The 21,598-nt window shown below is 35.7% G+C and overlaps 1 protein-coding gene across 3 annotated transcripts in view; it reads right to left on the bottom strand.

The window, feature by feature from the left end:
• PPP1R1C (protein phosphatase 1 regulatory inhibitor subunit 1C) overlaps window positions 1-21,598 on the bottom strand; it is a 174,290-nt gene that overhangs the window by 127,224 nt on the left and 25,468 nt on the right. For 2 of the 3 annotated variants that reach the window (XR_004370325.2, XM_032755225.2), the window contains exons 1-2: window positions 14,137-14,476; window positions 12,439-12,499 (exon numbers count right to left, since the gene is read on the bottom strand). Coding sequence is in view for 2 of the 3 variants with exons in the window: in XM_032755225.2 (XP_032611116.1) it covers window positions 12,439-12,499; window positions 14,137-14,217 (142 nt within the window). In the remaining variant the exon portion in view is untranslated. Of the gene's footprint in view, window positions 1-10,907; window positions 11,025-12,438; window positions 12,500-14,136; window positions 14,477-21,598 lie in introns of those variants that run through there. The other variant, XM_058440514.1, reaches the window with a different exon arrangement.

The following is a 21,598-nucleotide window of genomic DNA, read 5'->3' on the forward strand; positions in this document are numbered from 1 at the left end:
TATCCCATAAGTACTACCAAGCCTTGATTTCAGGCAGGTGGGTTTGAGATTTGTTCTCTCATTTACTCTCCCAGCAGCCTTGTGAATAAAATCTTTTCTGTTTTGCAAAGGCCACCATCACACTGACTGGCTTACTGCTAGCTGGCAGAACAAGCCTGGTTTGGTATCATGACGTATTATGCTTACTCGTGCAAAACTTTCTAGCTGGAGTGGTCCAAAAAGGTTTCATGAAGGAAGGGGGATTTGATCTGAGTCTCACAGGACAAGAAGAACTAAAATGGAAGGGAAGGGAAGATGACTGTATGTGCACAAATCGGTCATGTTTTGAGTTAATTAGAATCCAGATGTCCCTCAGCCTTGCAACTAATGATGATTTAAGTCAAGATAATGATTTTTTAAAATAAATGGATATATATAGGTAAGCAAACACAGAGATGAATAAATAACAGGGTTCAACTCTAAGAGGGAATAATGGATGATATTTATTTTTTTCTATTTGGTTATCTTTTTTTTGGTTTTTAGCTTATAGAATAAAATATCTAGTATTAATAATGCTAAAGCAGTCTTCTTAACTAATAAATACAAAAGAAGAGAAAGAAAAAAGTATAGAACAACCACTTCAAAACCAACTCACTTTGGAATAAAGATGAAATACATATTGGGATATATTATATCAAACAGAATCTCACGTGGCCAAGCTACAAAGAGGAGCTTGCTTATATTTTATTCCATGAAAAAGACAAATAAAATAGAAAGAGTATTGTGTTGCTTATTTACAGAAATAAAGATGTTATTAATGTAGTAGGAAGTACATTGACCTTGGTTACACAACCTATGTGTACATTACAGACCTACTTACTGAAATAGCTCTTTTGACCTTGAACAGCTCACCCATCACCCTCTCTCTGTAAAATGGAGTTTAAAATATTCATTTGATAGAGTTTGTAAGGACATATATTATAGAACAAATGGATTTGCAAACTATAAATCTACCAAAAGTAAGATACATTTCTATAATCCCCTTTAAATTTGCTTTTGAGTTGGTATGTTTTTCTTTTTAAATTATTTTACTTGTAGCTTAGAGGCATTTTTTTCTCTTTTGTGTCCTAAACATGTTTCAAAATATATTTTGAATATGTTGCTTATTCTGTAACTGTCTAAATGAAAAGTACAGCTGGTGTTTGTCTTGATTCCAATGATGGCTGTGTACTGTAGATCTAGAATGTGTGAAAATATTTGCAGACATCTCCAGACCCTTAAGTAAAAAATTGTCCTTTACTGGCTAAGTGAAGCAGAAACTCTGGGCTATTCATCAAGTAAAATGACCTGTGGTAGAAATTGAGATGATCCGTTTTAGTTCAATCATTCATGCTGTTTTGCTTCACTGAAATGTGATGGTGAGTGGGTCTCTGGCATTCTTTCTTGAAAACCTTTTAACCATTGGAGGCAGGTGAGAAGTCCTTAAAATTCAAGAAGAAAGAGTGGATATTCTTAAAAGTGTTTTGGGAAGCAAATTCAGCTTAAGCCTGTTCCTAGTTGAACGGAAATCTTTACACATTTTGAAAAATTATTTTAAATAGGAAGTTCTCTATGGCAAATAAACAAGGTTCTTGTGTTCTGCTTTATGAGCCCTCCACAAAAATAAAGGAGGAAGTTAAGTGGTAACATTAACCATAATCTAACAATCATCTTCCTTTCTTCTGTTCGTTTCCTTTTAATCAAGCCTCAGCTTTAGTGCAGTTGTCAACAATTTGTGTAATAAGATTCTATAATGGCTGACTTATTCAAAAGAAGGAATGAGAATGATGTGTATATTATGATGAAATAGATGAGCTATTCAATGAGAACAATCCAGGTGCCTTATCTTAACTAATTACAAGCTAGGGCAGGTAAATTACAGGATACAAATTAGAGCTTATGACAAATCAATTATGAAAGTAAAGCTGCCATAGTCGATCACATATCATATAATTATGTCTGCCAAAAGCCTCTCACACAAACCAGAATGGGCAAAGACCGAGCCTAGCATCAATAGTGTTGCCGGCATGCATGATCTCACTTGATTCCAGCAACACAACCAATGCCAGTGTTACCAGGATCCCTGCTTCCTGGAGGAGGAAACTAAGACTCAGACATTTACTCATGCCATGGATAAAACCCATGTTCACTGATTCTAAGGTTAGCACTCTTAGTCCTACACAAAATGGCCTCCCAGTGTTAAAGTCAAAGAAAACTAGTTTAAAGCTACTGTGTGAGTTCAGAATAAAGCAGTATGTGTCACAGACACAGCAGAAACAATAAAAAACACATAGGACAGGTTCAACCTATAGAATGGAGTTAACAGAAAAAACATTGCTATATTTAAGGCATGAAGGAGAGATAGAGGAGCCAGAGATGATCCTAACGTTGTGTGGTTTAGTGATTAGAAGAATGGGGATAAAATTAACTGAAATGCTGAAGTCAATAGTTGAAAAGTTATCTTCAGATATGGATGATGCATTTTAGTTAGACATTGACTTTCAGGTGGTAGCTGGAGGAGCTCAATTTCTACATCTAATTATAATACTTCTGTCCATAAATCATGAAAATGGGCATATGAAACTTACTCAAATGAGAATATAATCTTAAACTATTGTTAATATTCAATACATGCAATTTATTCTTTAAAATACTCTTTTTACTTTTTAAAAAATAATTTAATTGATCTCATTACTTGAATCCATGCCAATAATTTCAATGTTGTTTATTCAAGGCTGGATTTTAAAATAATACAATTTGCTTTTAATCTATTGGTTTTTAATTCAAGATGTTAGAAACAAAAATATTATTATTAGTTTATTCCATTTAAAACCTGAATTTTCAAAGCTTTTCAAGACACTTTGGCAGGTTCAGGCCTCTTTTGTAAGTTAGGTTACTTAGTGGATATGGATTTATTACTTGGTTAAGTAGTCCACCTGGAGTCTTTTTTTACATACAGTTAGATAGCTACCTCTGTGTGCATCATGTGTACGTGTGTTCATGCATGTAAATATTTGTCTATATGTCTTCTTGCTTTTTTTTTTTTTTTTTTTTTTTGAGATGGAATCTTGCTCTGTCGCCCAGGCTGGAGTGCAGTGGTGCAATTTTGATTCACTGCAAGCTCTCTCTCCCGGGTTCAAGCATTCTCCTGCCTCAGCCTCCCGAGTAGCTGGGACTACGGTGCCCACCACCACGCCCAGCTAATGTTTTGTATTTTTAGTAGAGACAGGGTTTCACCATGTTAGCCAGGATGGTCTCAATCTCCTGACCTCGTGATCTGCCTGCCTCGGCCTCCCAAAGTGCTGGGATTACAGACGTGAGCCACTGTGCCCGGCTGTGTATATGTCTTCTAAAACTCTGTTATTTATCATCAGAGGGGGGAAAAAGCATAAAATGATATTGCATCATTGAGGCAAAGTATTCTAAAAATTGGATTCCAAAATAACTTCTCATTCTTCTATGTTGTGCATCCAGTTCTATTTTCACAAGCAAGTCAATATGTATTTATATGTAAAGAGTGTAATTCTGAAAATTGTTTTCCGTAATGATGGAAAATTGCTCCCAGAGAATGAAAAAAACATAAAAGATTATACATTCTCTAGCTTTTTAGTTTGCACAGTCCTTTTTTTCCTCAGCATTATTACCAAGGTCAAACTGTAATTGTGTTCTAATCAGATTGTCAATATATATCTTTCATGATGTGGATTTTGGCAACTTATTTCACAAATGGCTTTGTTAAACACTAATTTTTACTATATCAAATTATTCTAAATGATGTAAAGTCATTGAGCTAAATTCAAAGATAATATTCTACCCAAGCCCAGGGAAGACTCACAGATATAGGTGTAACATTTTCCAACATGTGCTGGGAACCCCTGAAGTATTAGGGAAGATCTGAAGGGACTCGAATGAGTATGGAGAGGGCAGAGACCGCACACAGACCGGGAGGGAGAAAGTGAATTCTGAGCCCCCTGATTGTCACAGCTGGGACATTTGTTTTAAGACACGCCTTCCCCTCCACGTCTGGCTTTCACAGGTCCTTCCTGAGCCCCAGGTAGGCAATTTTTCTAAGGTGTCAAGGACAATGTGTTGTATCTTCAGAGTACTTGTGTTTCAGAAGTTACAGCAACAACTGCAAAAGGTAAGTTTCAGGTAGTATGGAAACTAATTTAGGGAGATACTTTCCAGTATCTCTAAAATCTTACCACTTAGGTGTTCCAACCTGTTATAGTGCTTTTTCAATGTCCTTTGCAGTTTTATCTGTTTAATTTGAAAGCCTTGGATGGAGCTTGTATTCTCCAAGTAGACTACAGTCCCCATCACAGCCTACTGTCCTTCTTAGGGCCCAAGCTCTCATCTATGTCACCTGCCCAGGTCCCAGGGCATTTCTGCTTAAGCCCCTGGTAAATTCTGTCTGGAATTGTGGAAACTGTGTCAGATCACTACTTAGTGGAAGTGATCCCTAGAAAATGATGAGAGAAAAGACAGAAAAATCCAAAGGCTCCAGGGCTTGCTCCTGAACAATTCCAAAAAAATAAAAAGAAGAAGAAATTTAGAAATAATCTTTTTCCATCAAGCACACAGCTTAGCTAGATTTTTTGTTAGAGGTCCACTAATTTATGATCTTGTGGAATATGACTATCAACTAGAAGCAATTAGAAAGAACTGTTAGTAATTTTTTTCTATCAAATTTGAAACTGAACAACTGTTAAGCTACCCAGAACAACTGACAATGATGTCATCTGTGTCTATTACTATGCAGACACCTATTTATTCAATGGACTCAGACTAGAGTTCTTTGAAATGAATGTATTCTATATTTAGTGAAACGTAGGGGTGTGGGAAAACACATGCATTTTGATGACACATGATCCTAACTACCTCATGTGGCTTTTTGGGCCTTAGGAGGATGCACTATTTTTCTGAGGAAACTCAGGCAGTCAACAGCCATCTAAGATTTATATCCAGACCTGAGTGATTCCAAAGCCTCTACTCTTAAGTATTACATGTCTGCCTCCCCAAAATAATCATTGTCATTTATCAGGCATCTAGTCTGTTTACTGTACAACATTTTAATCTAATCTTTAAAAATCCTGTGACAGACACTTCTTTACTGAATGAAATATATTTTGTATTTTTGGCACATACTATTAGTTTTACTATAAAAATACATATGTCAGATTGTAAATATGTCTCAGATAAGTTTCTCCATGTGGGTAGGGTTGATAATTTACCTGTTTTATCCCCTAGAAGAGTAACATTGTGCTTTAATCAGAGTTGGTGCCAAAAAAGTTTGAAGGATTGACTTTGAATCGTTCACAGGCATTTAACATCTACTCTACTAGTAAGTTGGAATAAACAGTAAAATTTTAGCTCTGACCTCAATGCTTAATAGCTTAAAGCCCAAAGATCAAAATAAGTCATGCAAATGCTTTATAGACTAGGAAGCATAATGAATAAGTGCCTCTATGCCTTGGCCAGAATTAGCTTTACTGTGGTTTCAGCAACAGGGATTTCTGTTATTACAATTGTATCATGGTACATACACATAATATTCTCTGTTACCTAGACCACATGTTCCCAGAGGATTTAGAATAAGGACTCAATAAACCGAATTGAATGTATAAACCAATAAACAGCTTTAAGAGTAGAAGCTAAGAGAAGAATATTAGACTAACATGACCAGACAATGGGTCAGATTATTCGAGGAAATCTTTTGCAATTTAAGCGAGTCTTGTGCTGAAGTTTATTTAAATAAGAGAAGTTTGTGAAAAAGACAGAGACTGATTTATGCAAGTGAGTCAGTCTAGACTAAGTCTTAAGAGTCAGCATAAGAGAACTGCTTCAATAAATAAAGAAAGGTTAGCCAGAATATAGAACAGAGATGATGTATGACAAGAAGTAAATAAAAATGGAGTGGAATCAAAATTGAGCAACAAGAGTATCTGATAGATATCTCTAAAAGATTTTTATACTCAATCCTCAAATTTTTTTTCTTTCTACATACTGTTGGAATATGAATTTCATTTTTGGTCAAACACAAATTGGCCACAAATATGTCAATTATTTGCAATAATGTTTTTCATAACCTTATGAAAAACCTAAGCATCAGTAGTATGCTTATTTAAAGAAATCTTAAGAACTCATATTCCACGAAAATTGTATTGGCAAACAGGGCATGCTCAGTTAAACCAACACTACAATATAGGATACATAATACTTCCACAATTGTATATTCCTCTCCTGATGAATTAGGGGGTACTATAGATCTTTTTTTTTTCTTACCCACTACTACTGTTTTTTGGGAAAACTATTTGCCAATGACTAACATCGTCTGGATTAGAAAAAAGCTGGGCCATCTTTGAATAAGAAATGCAGGTCCCTTTCATCTTTTTTTTTCATTTAATTTGAAGATTGGACAAGTTACTTTGAAAACTTACAATGTAGCAAGCCTTGTCACTATCAAGAACTGGAACCTCATCTTTGGCTCACAATTATTCCAATTGATTGGGCTATTTGGCTGCACATACTGAAGAGTTAAGGGAAAATAAGTCAATTAATTGTACAGTACATGAATCACTGAAAGCCACATGTGTAACTTTTAAAAAAATCATTCAGCATTCAATAACTCATAAAAATAAATGCTGAGGGAAATAGACTTTTTTGACAATTTCTTAAAAATTAATACTAGCTAACACTTCAATGATCTTCAAACACTGGATCATTTTTTTCTATTATATTGTCATTAATACAGACAAGGCAAAATAAATGCTGAGCAATCAGCAAGGATTGTGGATTCAAATGAATTACAACCACATTCAAATGAGACCATTTAAAATGCAACATAAGTATGTGGACAATGGGCCAGTATAGCGTTTATTTGAATACATTTAATTGGAGGTCCCTGGGGGTGGCTGGTACCTCAAGATCTGGGCCTGATAATGTCTCACTTATCTTTAAGAGTCCCCAGAAACTTCTCAGTATGATCCCTGGAGCCCAATTTTCTCTTGACAACACAATCATTCATTTTACAAAATAGAGGGTCTCCATGAAAAGAGATTTTGTGCATGTGATGCCTTAATACTGGAAATAAATTTCTACTTTCATTTTGTTGACCCTGAAAAACTTCCTGTTATTTTTGGATTAAAAATAATCACCAGAAATTTCTGGAGCCCCTTGTGTTTTGGACAATTCAATCTTAGTCCAGCATTATTTTCTAGCTATCATCCAATGTCTCAGGAATCCAATCTAGAGGCTTCAAAAATCTCAGTTTTTTTAACTTAGTTTCAGAGTCCTGAAACGCATGCCTCATTTAGAAAGTAATATGCTACATACAGTATAAACTGTGGCTTCTTTTTCAGTTTCTGGAAATGAATAGCCAAAGCAATTGCACATCTCAGTTCTCTCTAATGACCAGGCCTGCTATCAAATTTGAAAGGAGATAGTATGATATTTAGTATCATGTATCTTTTATGTCTCCTATTAACTAACTTTTGGGAACCTGAGGCATGTGAGAACAACCTTTTTTTTTTATTCTTGATTTCAAAGGATATTTGACACTAAGAGGGTCAAAGATAAAGTCGATTTCCCCAAAATTTGGCTGTGATAGGAAGTTCAATAAATATACTCAAAAAACTATTTTACCTTATGTTTCGGATTCCACTTTTTAGATGTACAGTGAGCTTTTAAATGACGTCAAAACTCCTGGGTACTTACCCAAATCTGCGCTTATCTCCAGGCCTCATACAGCTCACTCATGTTTAATAGGCATCAGGTCCATTAAATATAACTGTAACCGTACTGTCTCTGCTTAATGGTAAATGGAAAACAATGGATGCCACAAACTTTAATATTCAGAAGACCTAGTCTAGGCTGGCTTTTTACTGGAAGACTGCGTCCAGCTCTGGGCTTCAAAGGCAGAGCAATAGGGAGAATTCGGACAGAGTTTATTAAAGCCCTTAGGGAGATTGGGAATAAAAGAAAATAATCATTCATTCATATTTTTTAACAGGTGAGAAAATGACTTTTTATTGCAGAGAACAAATGAAGAGTTATTTTAGAATAAAGTGGGGAATTTATATTAAAGTTTGGTATAAGAAATCATTTTCTAACATCTGAAATTATCAGAGCTGGAGTTGAAAACTCCAGGTAATTATGGATTCTTCTCTGAGGAATATAAAATGGAGCGAGTCTCAGGGACTTGGGTTGGTTTATGTATGTCTGTCATGAAGATGTGTGGCTAAAGTAGGTATTTTCTGAAATTATTTTCCAACTCTAGATTTCAAACGCTGGTAGCCAAATATACAGTCTTTTCATAAGTCTACTTAACACATTACTTGTTTTTAAGTAGACCTAAAATATCTATAGATGTGATGGAATAAATTACAGAAAGTGTCTTTGCCATTTATTTCCCTATAGAGAGGATTTACACATAAGCAGCTCTCTAGATAAAAAAAAATATATAGGAACCAAACCAGTTCACTACAGATTATACAAAAGTAAACGCAAACAGCACACAGTATAAGAATATATAATAATGCTCTCCTGTGTAGCTTCAGAGAGCTTATCATAAAGAGGCCCTTAATCAGAAGAGGAACTGAAAATACAGAGAGGCAGTTTGCTACAAAGGTCACTCATGTTGGTAGCCCCAGAAAACATTTGAAAAAGACGAAATATAGGGATCTTTGGCGATTCCCTACTTCCCCATCTCAGTTTTTCAGTATCTTTTTGCTGCCATCTGACTGTTGAGAGTTATTCCTAGGAGCAAATACATTGTTTTTGCTTTTTCTACCCTAAAGACACGCCTTTGTTATTAAACTTTCCCAGACTCATGCCTTCAATTTAAAAATTTTAGTTTCATTTCCCACTATTTTGAGTTAAACTGATTTACTAACCCATGCCAGAGGGTGATATATCCTTAACAGATTAAGTATCTGTTTACATAGTACTTCTACTGCTGAGAGTTCTAGGTTATTTGTTAGAAAGGGACTGATGGGACATTATGCTGCCCCTAGAATACAACTAATCATGTGCCTATCTCATCTATGTGTTTAGACCAGCATAGATGAAGTAGCAAACAAAAAGTCTGAATATACATCTTGAAATATCTTTCTATTTTCCTCTACAAAATATAAACAGAATATATGTAATCATTCTTTCAAATACTCCTATAATTTACTCTTCTGCAAACACTTCAAAAGGTTAAAAAAAAAAAAAGCAAGCTATGTCTAATCCATTTAACAGTGATTGCAGTACACCGATCTTGTCATATGAATTGGAATGGTTTATTAATTATGTTTCTATAATGAAGAATTTAATTTTCTTTGCTTTATTAATTGACAATAAAGAAAGATTTGCAGGGTTTTGAATTTTAAACAGCATTAATGACAGGTGAGCCAATTATTCCCTGGCCAATTTCAGTGAATTGAAGAGATTTGTTTAGTTTTACCAGGATTTAAAGTTGCACCCAGTTTTTGTTTTCCAAACAACATATTGCTTTTGGGGGACAGGAGAAACATTTGCTTAAAAATGGTCATTTAACACTTATGAGTGTTTTTGTTGTTACTCTTATTTGTTTTATAGTCTGATAGAGAGTGTTCAGATAATGTTTGGAAAAGAAACTGTTGGATAGCGCAGAAATATTTAGAACAGATGAGATTATGAAGATTCTGTTTTTCTTGTTATATCTTCGTTCTTAAATACCACATGCAAATATTGTATTCCCGAACACATCAGTTAATGATACCTAATCTTTGTTGCACTCTGCAATTTTTAAGGCATATTCATTGTAACTCTTTTGATCATTACTACAACCCTGTGAGGCTGAAAGAAAGAACACTATGATCACTATTTTACAGATGAGAAAATAAAGCTTGGAGGCCAGGCGCTGTGGCTCACGCCTGTAATCCCAGCACTTTGGGAGGCCAAGGCAGGCGGATCACGAGGTCAGGAGATCGAGACCATCCGGCTAACACGGTGAAACCCCGTCTCTACTAAAAAAAAATACAAAAAAATTAGCCGGGCCTGGTGGCGGGCGCCTATAGTCCCAGCTACTCGGGAGGCTGAGGCAGGAGAATGGCGTGAACCCGGGAGGCGGAGCTTGCAGTGAGACGAGATCGCGCCACTGCACTCCAGCCTGGGCAACAGAGCGAGACTCCGTCTCAAAAAAAGAAAAAAAGAAAAGAAAAGAAAGCTTGGAGATATCCCTTTCCCAAGATCACATCACATGGCTAGTTAAGACCAGTATTCAAGTTTGATTTGGTTTAGTGTTCTTTCTTTGCTGTTTGCTTCTTTGTTGTTGTTATTTTATCTTTAGAGCTATTTCCCCAGTAAGCTTGGTGCTAGATCATTTTTACTGGTAAAACTATAGGCTTTTAAGGGTTTTACTACAAAAATCCATCACCAGTCCAAAATCTCTAGTTGCCATGCACACTTATCCAAGTCCTATACACAGCCAAAAGCTGATTAATTCTTTGTAGACTATTCTAGTTTCCATAAAGGGGGATGAAGATGCAGGCAGGTGATGTACTAAAATAAAGTAGCTCTCTGTGAAATGCTATTTGCATCTAATTTGTCTCCAATGGTGCTTAAAAAACAAAGAGAAGGATGAGGTCAATTACAGAAAAGGGACAATACCATCTAGTAATTGGGAGATCTGACAAGAAAAAGGTTTCTAGAGAAAAACTGAATCTCATTCCCAGGGATATTTAAGTACAATTCCTTAATCTACTAAGATAAGTGGTCCAGAAAATGGATTTACTTTGTTTGGATTTGCTTGTTTATAGGGCCTGAATGACTAGTCACATTATAAAGCCTTCACCATGTAGTGCAAACTGATATTTTCAAAGCCAGTGCCAGTGGAAATGTATGGGCTTCAGTATCAGAATTACCTGCGTTTGTCTCTGGAATCCGTCTTAGTGGAATAGCCACAAAAATCACTTCACCTCTCTGATACACACTTTCCTCATCCAAATGGCACATATTTGGCACTCAAGAAAATGTAGCTGCTATTTTGGGAGTTCAAATGAGAGGATGAAGGTCACTTACATGACTTCACTTTGTTCAAACAGCAACAATGCCTATAGACCTCTGAAAACTGCTTTCCAGGAGATAGAACACCTGGAAATCAACTTGTACAGTACATCTCAAGGCAGGCATAGGGAGGAAAGTTTTAGGACGTCACAGAAGTGTCTGCTACTGTCAGCAAGGCACTGATGGAAAATTGCTATAAAATTACCCCCCAAATTGAGAAGACTTCATTATCTTCATACTCGTATTTATTTTAAAACTATAATTACATATCATTTGCACCTCTTATTTAACCAAATATAAGTAAGTTAACATTTATTGAGATAATATATTTGAAAATAATTTTAAATGCAATGGCACTCTAAAGTTATAGGATCAAATTATAATTATTCATTTTCAACAGAAATAAATTAGCTTACTTATTTTCCATCACCTGAAAATTTTCTTGGATTTGGGCTAAATGATGAATAGTCTATTAGTTTACTTTCTTTTTATATGTTTCTCTAATTAGAAAAGAGTCTGAAAAAGTCAAGGACTATTTCACCCTGGTATTCTTAGATCACTCACTACAGTCTATTATTAGACATATTATGTTTCCACTGTTTAAACTCCTTTTGTTCACCATTATTGTTTATACCTGCAAAAAATCCAACACCAAGTTCTGCCTGGTTACAAATTAATGCCATGACCTTTCCTATCCTACTTGTATATCCAGAAGCAGCACTTAAATGTGAGACTAAAAATCACCCCGCTCAATAAGTAAATAATGTTTGTGGATTGCAGATCATAGTCTTTTATCAGGAATAATAATGCAGTTTTTGTTTTTACAGGAAATGGAAAATAAAACCTCAACAAATGGATTCAGCCATTCAGAATGGCTCTCAAATAGGCAGTGCTGAAAATTGATCTGGTTACTTGTCAATTGCATTATTCAGAGATGACATCAGCAGCAAAGCTGAAGCCAACGCTGGGTCATTGCCCACCCCATGTCAACCTTTTCCATATAAAAAACTTACTCTGTAAAGATATAAGCATCTCTAGGGCTGTAATTTGAGCTTTGAAACCTAATTAAACAGCTTTCCACCAGCCTCATTAATAAGCAGTGATCCATGTTCTATACAAACACCTGAACATATGACAGCCAGTGCTAGCAAAACATTTCATAGCATATCATCACTCATGATATTCTAGAGGAAATACAGGCTGTTGCTTGAGATGATTCCTGTAATATTTATTTCTGATTCTGTTTATGATCCGTTTTATAGATTAGCTTTTTAGAGTATTGCTAACTGAAATCTTAAATTGAAACTTTTCAGTAATGACATGTACTTTGATGTTCTTCAAACAATTCCATTCTGTTCCATCAGTGTGAAACACATCATGCTTCTTTACCTGGGGGGTTATGCTCATTGAGAATCACAAGTGATGCTGGCGTAGGTCTTCTTTTCCTGATCTGTGAACGACAAAAGCCCAGCTAATATCAGTAAGTATCAGACATTGCTCCAGGTTATTCTGCAGCTTGCAAAGCTGTCTCACCCTCATCTTTTCCCACACGCAAAAGCAAACTTCTGGAGGACACATGGAAGGTGCTCACTAATTTTATTTTGAAATAATAGAAAGCCACAGAATTGAACTGTCTGATAGAAGTATCACCCTCTTTGACCAAAAAGCTACATTTCCACGGAAAAGAAATAATTATATACAATTGAATGATATAACAGAAAATTAATATACAGTGAAGGTGTAGGGTTGACCTGATAATGTTAGTGGCTCGCTTGGAGCCTTATAACATTGGTGATGCTTTCAAGATCAATTACTCTTATTTTTAAACAGGATAAGGAAGAGCTTGGAAACCTATTTCTAGCAGGTACCAGAGTTAAATTAACAGCATAAGCTTTGAATTTCAATTAATTCTGTTAACTTTTTGATTTTCTAGTATAATATTTAGAACAAATAAACAAATGAATAAATATGGATCTTATAAGAATACATAACTTATTACAAACTCTAAAGTTTTTTTCATTTAAAGAGTTACAGGAACATAGTATTATCAGAATCCCTTGAATATAATATCCTTTATTTATTTATTATATTCATTTATGGGTAAATTCCCAAAGTAAGTGTCAGTAGGACAGATAATAAAATTTATCAATGACATCCTGTCCAAGATAGAAGCAACATCCCATTCAGCATGGATAGACACATGTTCAAGGTTACATTTATCTGGCCTGAGTCTAGGTGCATCTACCTCAGATTTCAAAACATCCTGAAACACTATGAGTCATGGATTAAATAATTATTTGTAAGACTTTATATCAAATACTTGGAAAAGGATTCAAAAATAATTTAAGTTTTAAGAAATGAATGGATTAGGTTGATGTCCTCATAAATTTCTTTGCTTTTGCCTCCTCACAGTTGCAGTTCTAAGAGATGCCATTGCATCAAGAGTCTAAGTAAATCTGAATATGAAAGGTGATACAGATGTAAACCGATATTAGACATGGACAAAGAATCTAGGAAATGTTAAAATACTGTTTGTAATGTCTGAATAAAACGATTTTAAAATTGTACAAAAAGCTACAAATCCTAGCTGTAATATATTATATAAACTTATAATCATCATTTTGGGTCTACAATAAAAAACATATGAAAATAAAGTATCAGGCCTATAGTCTCAAACTATTGCAAGATTTAATGATTTTATTGCTAAATCAATCATTTTATTTTATAAAAAATGAAATAAAATGTTGCTCATTTTGATAATTTTTAAAAGTTGCTCTAAATGTTGAAACCGTTATTTTAACGAGCAAAAATGAACAGATTTATGAATCCATATCTGAATTGCTTACAGAGCCATTTTCCCCTCAGAGGTGCTAATTTTGTATCAAATGAAGTGTTACATTTTAGACAATAGTTCTCCCAATGCAATTTAAACACAAGTATGTATAAAAACCAACTTATTTCTTGTTTACATACCTTGAAAGTCACAGTTAGCAAAATCAAAAGGTAAAGAACCTTTCAATTAATAACAAGAATGCATGTTCATATTATCTTATGTACAGGAATGGTTCCCCATGCAATTTCACTTACCTGCTCTGCTGCTTCAGGTGCAATCTGACTCTGGAATACAGGCACAGCAAATTGTATCTTTTTGGGACTGTTGGGCTCCATGGTAATGATGATAATTAGTCAGAGATGTGAAGAGCTCAGAAAGACTAACCCTAAGTGGTGTCCGGGATATGTTTCCTCAGACACACTCCACTAAGCCACACAGAGTGCTTCGTAATAAATAGCTGTAATTCCAGAGCGAGCAAGTGAAGATGCCGAGGTTTGAGTAACCCCCTTCCTTCAACATCCACGGTGATGCCTGGCTTGCCTGTTCCCCCACCAATCCCTTGGATCCTCTCAGCACAATACAGAAAGGAACAATATGCTAATTGTGTGCCTCTTCACTAATACACATGCCAAGCATTCACTCAGCAGCTAATTGAAAATGCAATGCTAGCCTTGAAGGACCCACTGCCCTGGGATTTGAAAGAAAGGCTCTATCCACTGTACATTACTAACCGGCTGCTCGAAAGTGCAATGTAAGCTCCCTCTGAGTATTGCAGGGATGGGCCATTCATTATTGATGAACATCAAGCAGGAAGTTTTTAGAGTTGGGGGCAGGGTTTGGGTATGGAATCATTTCTCTCAGCAACTTATAAGTCAGACACTTTTGCTATTTCACATTCAGCCACGAAACAGTTGAATGGCCATGGAGGGTAAGCCACAACCAATAATATCAGCTATGTTTATGCTATAAGATCTGGTTAGTTTAAACTCATCCTAGGAGGCAGAGCATCTGTGGTGTAGTGAGGGCAGCATTACTCCAGGGCTGAGCAGATCTTAGTTCGAGTTCCATCTTCATAATTAACAAGCTCTGTGGCCTCCAGAAAATTACTGGCTATGTCTAGGCCTCCACACTTCCATCAGAAAAATGAGGGGGTTGGACTCAATGACCTTTAAAGTCCCATTCTGTTCCAGCATTCTAAAATTGTAGTTCACAGTTTTCATTAGAGTGGAAAGTATTGTGCTGCTAAATTTAGCAAACAGCTTGGAAGTCACTGCTGCTTCGATGACCTCTATTTTATTTCCTGGTGCGGCCAGTTACATTCTCTGACTTGGAAGAATACAGAAATGACTGGAAAACGTTAGTAGAAACCTAATGGTAGTCAACATTGTGGCTTGTTGTCAATAGTAGAGATGTATGCAAAGATAAGGACTTGAAAAAAGCATGAAGTGGGTAATGTTCAGAGGGTAGATATTGGCTAGTGGTCAGGGAACAGTGGGACACTAGCCTGATTGCCACATTAGTTAATGTCAAAAGGGAGGTAGTAACATAGCCAGATGGCCTTCATGTATTCAAATACTTTTGTGAAGGAAGTGGGAAAATGAAACTGTTTTAATGGAAAAGAGAACTTGAGATCTCTGCTTTCTTGAGAGGCATTATGTGATAAATACCAGATTTTTGAATATGTTTTTGAATTTACTTAATATATTTAGACATCCACTATGATTCCAGGTATTTACAATTGAAGTTTTTATTTTTTAAATTCTGATTCTGTACTAGGAATCCATCTTAATGATTTAAATAGGCAACATTCTATTGAAGGAATATAGAAAGGAATATGCATTATTGAAGTAGTTTTCTATATTCACTAGGGGAAAAAGCAAAGATGTGGATGTGAAAGCACTTTCAGTGGAGAACAGTGCTGACTAGCAAGAAATCTTGTGATGAGTTTATCCGTGTAGTGTCGAAGGGAAATTTATAAATTACATTTTATGTAACAGTTTACCAAAGTCTCCAGAAATAAAATCTAAATTGATATCATTAATGAAGTTATTTCTTTGAATATATCTTCAAATTATATAAAAGGAAAACAAGATAAGACAGTATTTTTAGTGAGGAGTTAATCCAAAACTTCACATAATGTAGTAATTAAGAACATACACTTGGCAACCTTGAGTTCAAGCTCTAGCTCTGCTACTTACCAAGTTTATCAGTTTGGGCAGTAAGAGAACTTTCTTCTTGTGAGGTTTAGATTACTCAATTCCCGAAAAGAGCTCATTACAAGGCCAGCACGGAATCACTCAATAAAAGATAGCTATTATTTTTCTTTCAGCCAGATTTTTCAAAAGGCTTAAACATACACATTTTCAACCAGAATCAGTAAGAATATCTATCTACTTGGAATAATTTGATTCCACTTAGAATAACAGGTGATAAAGTGAAATTGCATATATGTGTTTGGTATAAATACCAATAAAATGTTTCTCATTAACTAATTGCCCTATTTTGAATAGGTTGATCAGAGACAATATTGTAAATGGGCTATCTAGACCCTTTAAGCTTCTTGTTTTTTATGAAGCCAACTCCTGTGTATCCATTAAGATTCAGTTAAGTATCATTGCTTCTAGGAAGCTTTTGTAGATTTACTGTTTTCCACATTGGGTTTAAACTCACCTCTCTGTATTCTTAAAGAACCAAGCATAACTCTATTTTATCATAATAACTACCTACATGTCTTTTGAATGTTTAGTATTTTGCAACTTTATTTATTCACGTAGCAAATATTTGTTGAGTAGATACTGTAGTCTACTCCACACCAGGCCTTTTGCTATGGCACTAGAGGAGAGATTGTGTTAAAAGGTATTTGAAGTCCTTTTAAAGCTAAATTTTTACTCCAAGAACTAGTTAAAATGCAACTTAAATATAAAATAATCTAAAAAATGTTAACATAGAGTTTGCATGGGAGGTATAATTTTCCTAAATATTAGGTGCACATTTTTTTATCCCTATTAGAGACAACGGTAATAATTAACCCTTATATGATACCATGTGCCAGGAATCATTCTAAGTGCTTTATCTGCATTAATTTATTCCAACAACTCTTTGAGGTAGATATTATTACTATCCTCAATTTAAAATTAGGTAATTGGGAGTCAGAGAGTTTAGGTAATTTGTCCAGGGTCATCCAGCTAATATATATATACATATATGGCAAAGCCTAGTTTCAAACCCGGCCAATTTTGCATAGGGCTTGGGCTTTTCACCACAACAGCATCATGATGGCCACTATAATATAAGGCCTGTAGAGAAGTCAGTGGAAGTCAACAGAATCTCCACAGTGGTTAGAGGTTCTGACCACATCAATTCCATGGTAAAAGATCTTAAGATGACATGGTATATGAATGAATGAGAAGCAAGTAGCATGACTAGGATACTATTAATCAAGATACTCAATCATTGCAAATTAGGTATCAATATAGAATGGAGAGCCTAAAGTTGGATGTTGTACCACCAAACTGACTGAAAAAGGAATCCTCTCCCTTGCTCTTTAAAAGTAATGGGTTCAATCATTAAAGATTAAAAAGGCCTCTAGAACAAGCAATAACTATAGTCTGTCTTCAAAGTAAGTGACACTGGAGTAAAGATGGAAAAACATTAGGAAAATAGGCCATTAGGCCTTCCTGATTTTACACTATAATATCTATCTTGCCCTACTTTGCATGATTCCTCAAGACCCTCATACAGGCCACAGTTCACCTTACCACCAGTCTTTCTGTGGCCTCCCCTACCTCCCTGGAAGCCATCTTGCCTCCCCCCTCCCTTTTTTAACCCAAATTATATTCATCCTCTAATTCCACCTCCTTAGAAAGAGACCTTCAGATTCTCCACACAAGAAGAATCACTCAATTTGTTTTCTCTCCTGGTATTTAATTATATATAGTTTAATGTTATTCTATAATAATTTCCTGTGTTTCCTTTGCCTCTTCTCCTAGGCTGCAAATCCCATCCTATCTTAAACATAACAAGCAAGAGGCTGGTCATCTAGTAGTTACTGAATAAGTCCAATTAGGCTTTATCTAATACTATCAAGAAACATAAGGTGTTCCAATAAACTGAATTTTCCAAAAGACTATGGCTCACCCTTTCAAGCCCTACACCTTGCTGTTAGTATTTCTTGCTATAGTAACTGCCTCCAAATACCATAGATACATAGTTCTTATGACTGTTTTTAGAGTTATTTTTTTATCTGATAACTGCCAATACTTGTCTTTTAATTATTACCTGATATTAACAAGTGCTTTCTTTGAGGGAAGAGAAGGGAAAGGGGAAGAGAGGAGAGGGCTGGAGAGGGAAAGGCAAATTTTTAAACTTTTTAATGTATTTTCTATTCAAGGCTTTGTTTTAAATATCTTGAATTCATGAATCTTGAAAGTTATGCACATACACGAGACATGACTTTGTTTAACAATTGGTTGGCTAACTAAATGCCATCAAAAATAAAAGCAAATATTTATTATGCATGACTACATTAAATGCTGGAAGTACAATAACGAACAAAAGCATAACAAAGACAATACCATCTAGATATGAGTCCATTGAAAAGATTTCTAGCCCTAATGCAATGATTTTCTGTCTCTTCTATTTAACACCTAAATGCTGCCAGTCACATTTCAGATGCACTCCCTTGCACGTCCTCCTTCGATTCTAGCTGTAACTTCATTTATTTCTTCCATCAAAGAAAACAGATGCATGGGAGAGTGACAATATTATTGGGCTTTCATAGAATTATCTCAATTATATTCAATGTAACCTGTCGGAGTACTCCAAAACCTTCATATTAATATTATTACTGAACCATTGATACCTAATTGAGACAAAGAGGCCTATCTATAAAATGTGGTCGAATCCCAGTAATATAAGTGAAATGAACCACTCTTTCCAAGTACTCATTTAAATTAAATTTCCCCCATGGAAATTATTAGCCATATTTTAACTCTTTCAGAATGTCTTATAAGTTCAACCATGCAATTTTAAATATGATATTTTTTCAGATTTACAGCTATAAGAAGCCTTACCAGACTAAGCTCACTATATTGCAATCTCATATTAAAATCTGAATTTCCACAGCACTTAAGTATAAAATACTTGCAATGTCTATCATGCTTAAAGGCAAACATCAATGATTCATTCATTCCACATTTATTTAGTGCCTACTGTGTTCTTTAAAACTTCTCCTTAATTGTTTTGTGATTGCATGTTCTCATCTTCACTAACTCTAACAATTTTGACTTACTCTAGAATCCTCATACCAATCAGTAGAGTGTATATGAGTGCTAAATTGAACTGAAGAATTATTAGTATGTTACATAAATACTCGGTGTTTTTTTCTCTAACCATGCAGACACTATTTTTTAATGTATAATTTTCCTGAGTAGTCACTCAATTATGTTTAATCTTTATTCTTGTTGAGGCAGTTTCACTAAAGAAAGCCATAAACCCATGAAGAGTTCGTAGCAAGTCCATATTAGCCATGATGCTATAGCAGTGAGTTGATATCAGAGAGAGGGAGCTACAGAGATTTGTAGAGCTGAAGCACTGTAGGTCTTTACTGATGCCATTTTGGGGAAACAGCTCAATGCACAGCCCAGGAATAGGAGTGTCATGGGGACACAGTCAATCACAGCCCAGTGTAGACAAGGAGTCTTAGAAATTTTAGACCATGTAGACTTTTAAAAAGACTTTAGCTGACATCCAGCAAAGGCACAGGAATAACATGAGGAAGACTTGGAATTCGCTCTCATCCCTTGTCTACCTACCTCCCTTTTCATTTGTTTCAGTAACTCTCCAGATGATTATTAAACGAAATTGGACTTGTAATTGCTGCGTCTACCTAGAAATATATTCATTTCCAAAATGCTTTCATAAATATTATTTATTCATCCAACAAATATTTATTGAGTATCTCATTCTATGACAGACACAGTGATACAAACACAAATACAATAAGATCCCAACCTCTAAAGAACATATAGTTGAGAGAAGAAGGCAGAATCTTATAAAAATAAGCACCATAGAGCTGGTGATGCCATGATCAAAAGGAGTTATAGGAAGTGGAAAGGGGACCTGGGTAGGAGGGTGATGTCTGACTGTGAGGCACAGACATCCTTTTATGTGCCTACAGGTGTTGTTGTTGTTGTTTTTAATTGCTACTACATTTAAAAATACACAAAAATAAAGATATTCAGCTTCTCAATAAAATAGAAAGTCTTGCAAAGCTGGGCCCTCATATCCACAAGGTCATAGAGCTGCCCTCTCTATGCAAAGCAGTGATTTTTACATAGACAGGCTCCATCGCCTCTAACACTATGTACACTCTATTCACACCCAGTTTTCTTCACTCAATCCCTGACCTAGAGGAAGAAATGACAACATTGCATGCCATGCACATTTCTTTGCAAAAGTAGATACCCCGATACCCCCAACTGAGCCTAGCTTTTTGAGTCATTCTTGCCCACGCAAAGAAATGTGGGATTTACCCTGAAGGCAATGACAGGAACTAGAGAGAGTCACATAAGAGAGTATGGTAATTTGATTTAGGTTTTTTAAAGAATGATCACTGTGGTGCCCATGTAGAGGTAGATCGGAATGGGTCAAGACCAGAGACAAGATTATCTGAGAATGTATAAAAATCTACTCAAGAAACGAAAAAGAGCCTAAAATAAAGTAATAGCAGTGAAAATGGAGAGGGAGATGGATAGAATATAGTTACTTAATGAAATTGGATGATAACAATGGAAGAGAGAGTTGGAACAACGATGAACTATGAGTTCAGATTTAGCAGCCTAGTATATGGGGTTATATCACTCACTAAATGATAAAATGTAAGGATAATATGTAGAACAACAACAAAAAATCAATTACTCTAGGCTTGAGTTAGTCCAAGTATGTCATCTAGATGGAAATACTCCTTACATTTTCTCATTGTTAAAATTAGTGAATATTAAAATTTAAAATAAGGATAAAACTCTTAACTATTTCATAGAATTGATATAAGGGTTCCAAGAGGTAATTCATGAAAACTGTTCAGTACATTGCATAATTGTGACTCAAACAGCTGGAGATGACTTGAATAGCTAGGGATTAGAATGCTCTGGAGGCTTCTTTACTTACATGTCTGACACCTGGGCAAGAATGACTCAAAAGCTAGGCTCAGTTAGGGGTATCGGGGTATCTATTTTTGCAAAAATGGAAGAAACAATCTGTCTCATTCCACATATTTTTCTGAAATGGCCCTTACTACTCTCCCACCAAGAGCTTGAGTCTAATTCCCCTCAAATCTAGGCTGGCCTAAGTGCCTCATCTGTAAACTATGGAACACAGAGGAGGTGATGCTTCCTGACTACTGAGGCTGGGTCATAAAAGGCCATGCTCATTCCACTCAGTTCCCATGTAACACCCCTCTCCAGTCCCTCCAGCTGGGACTGCTCCCTCTCAGAAAGCAGCCACTGCACTGTGAAGAAGGCTAAGCCACATGGAGACCACATGTGAGTACTCCAGTGGACACCCTCAACTGAGCCTGACCTGTGAGTCGTTCTTGCCCAGGTGTCAGCCATGTGAGTTAAGAAGCTTCCAAAGCATTCTAATCCCTAGCTATTCAAGTCATCTCCAGCTGTTTGAGTCTTCTGATCTGATGCCCCAGACATCATGGTGCAAAGAAAA

The sequence above is a fragment of the Hylobates moloch genome, unplaced genomic scaffold (genome assembly GCF_009828535.3).
Source record: "Hylobates moloch isolate HMO894 unplaced genomic scaffold, HMol_V3 SCAFFOLD_1, whole genome shotgun sequence".
NCBI lineage: Eukaryota > Metazoa > Chordata > Mammalia > Primates > Hylobatidae > Hylobates > Hylobates moloch.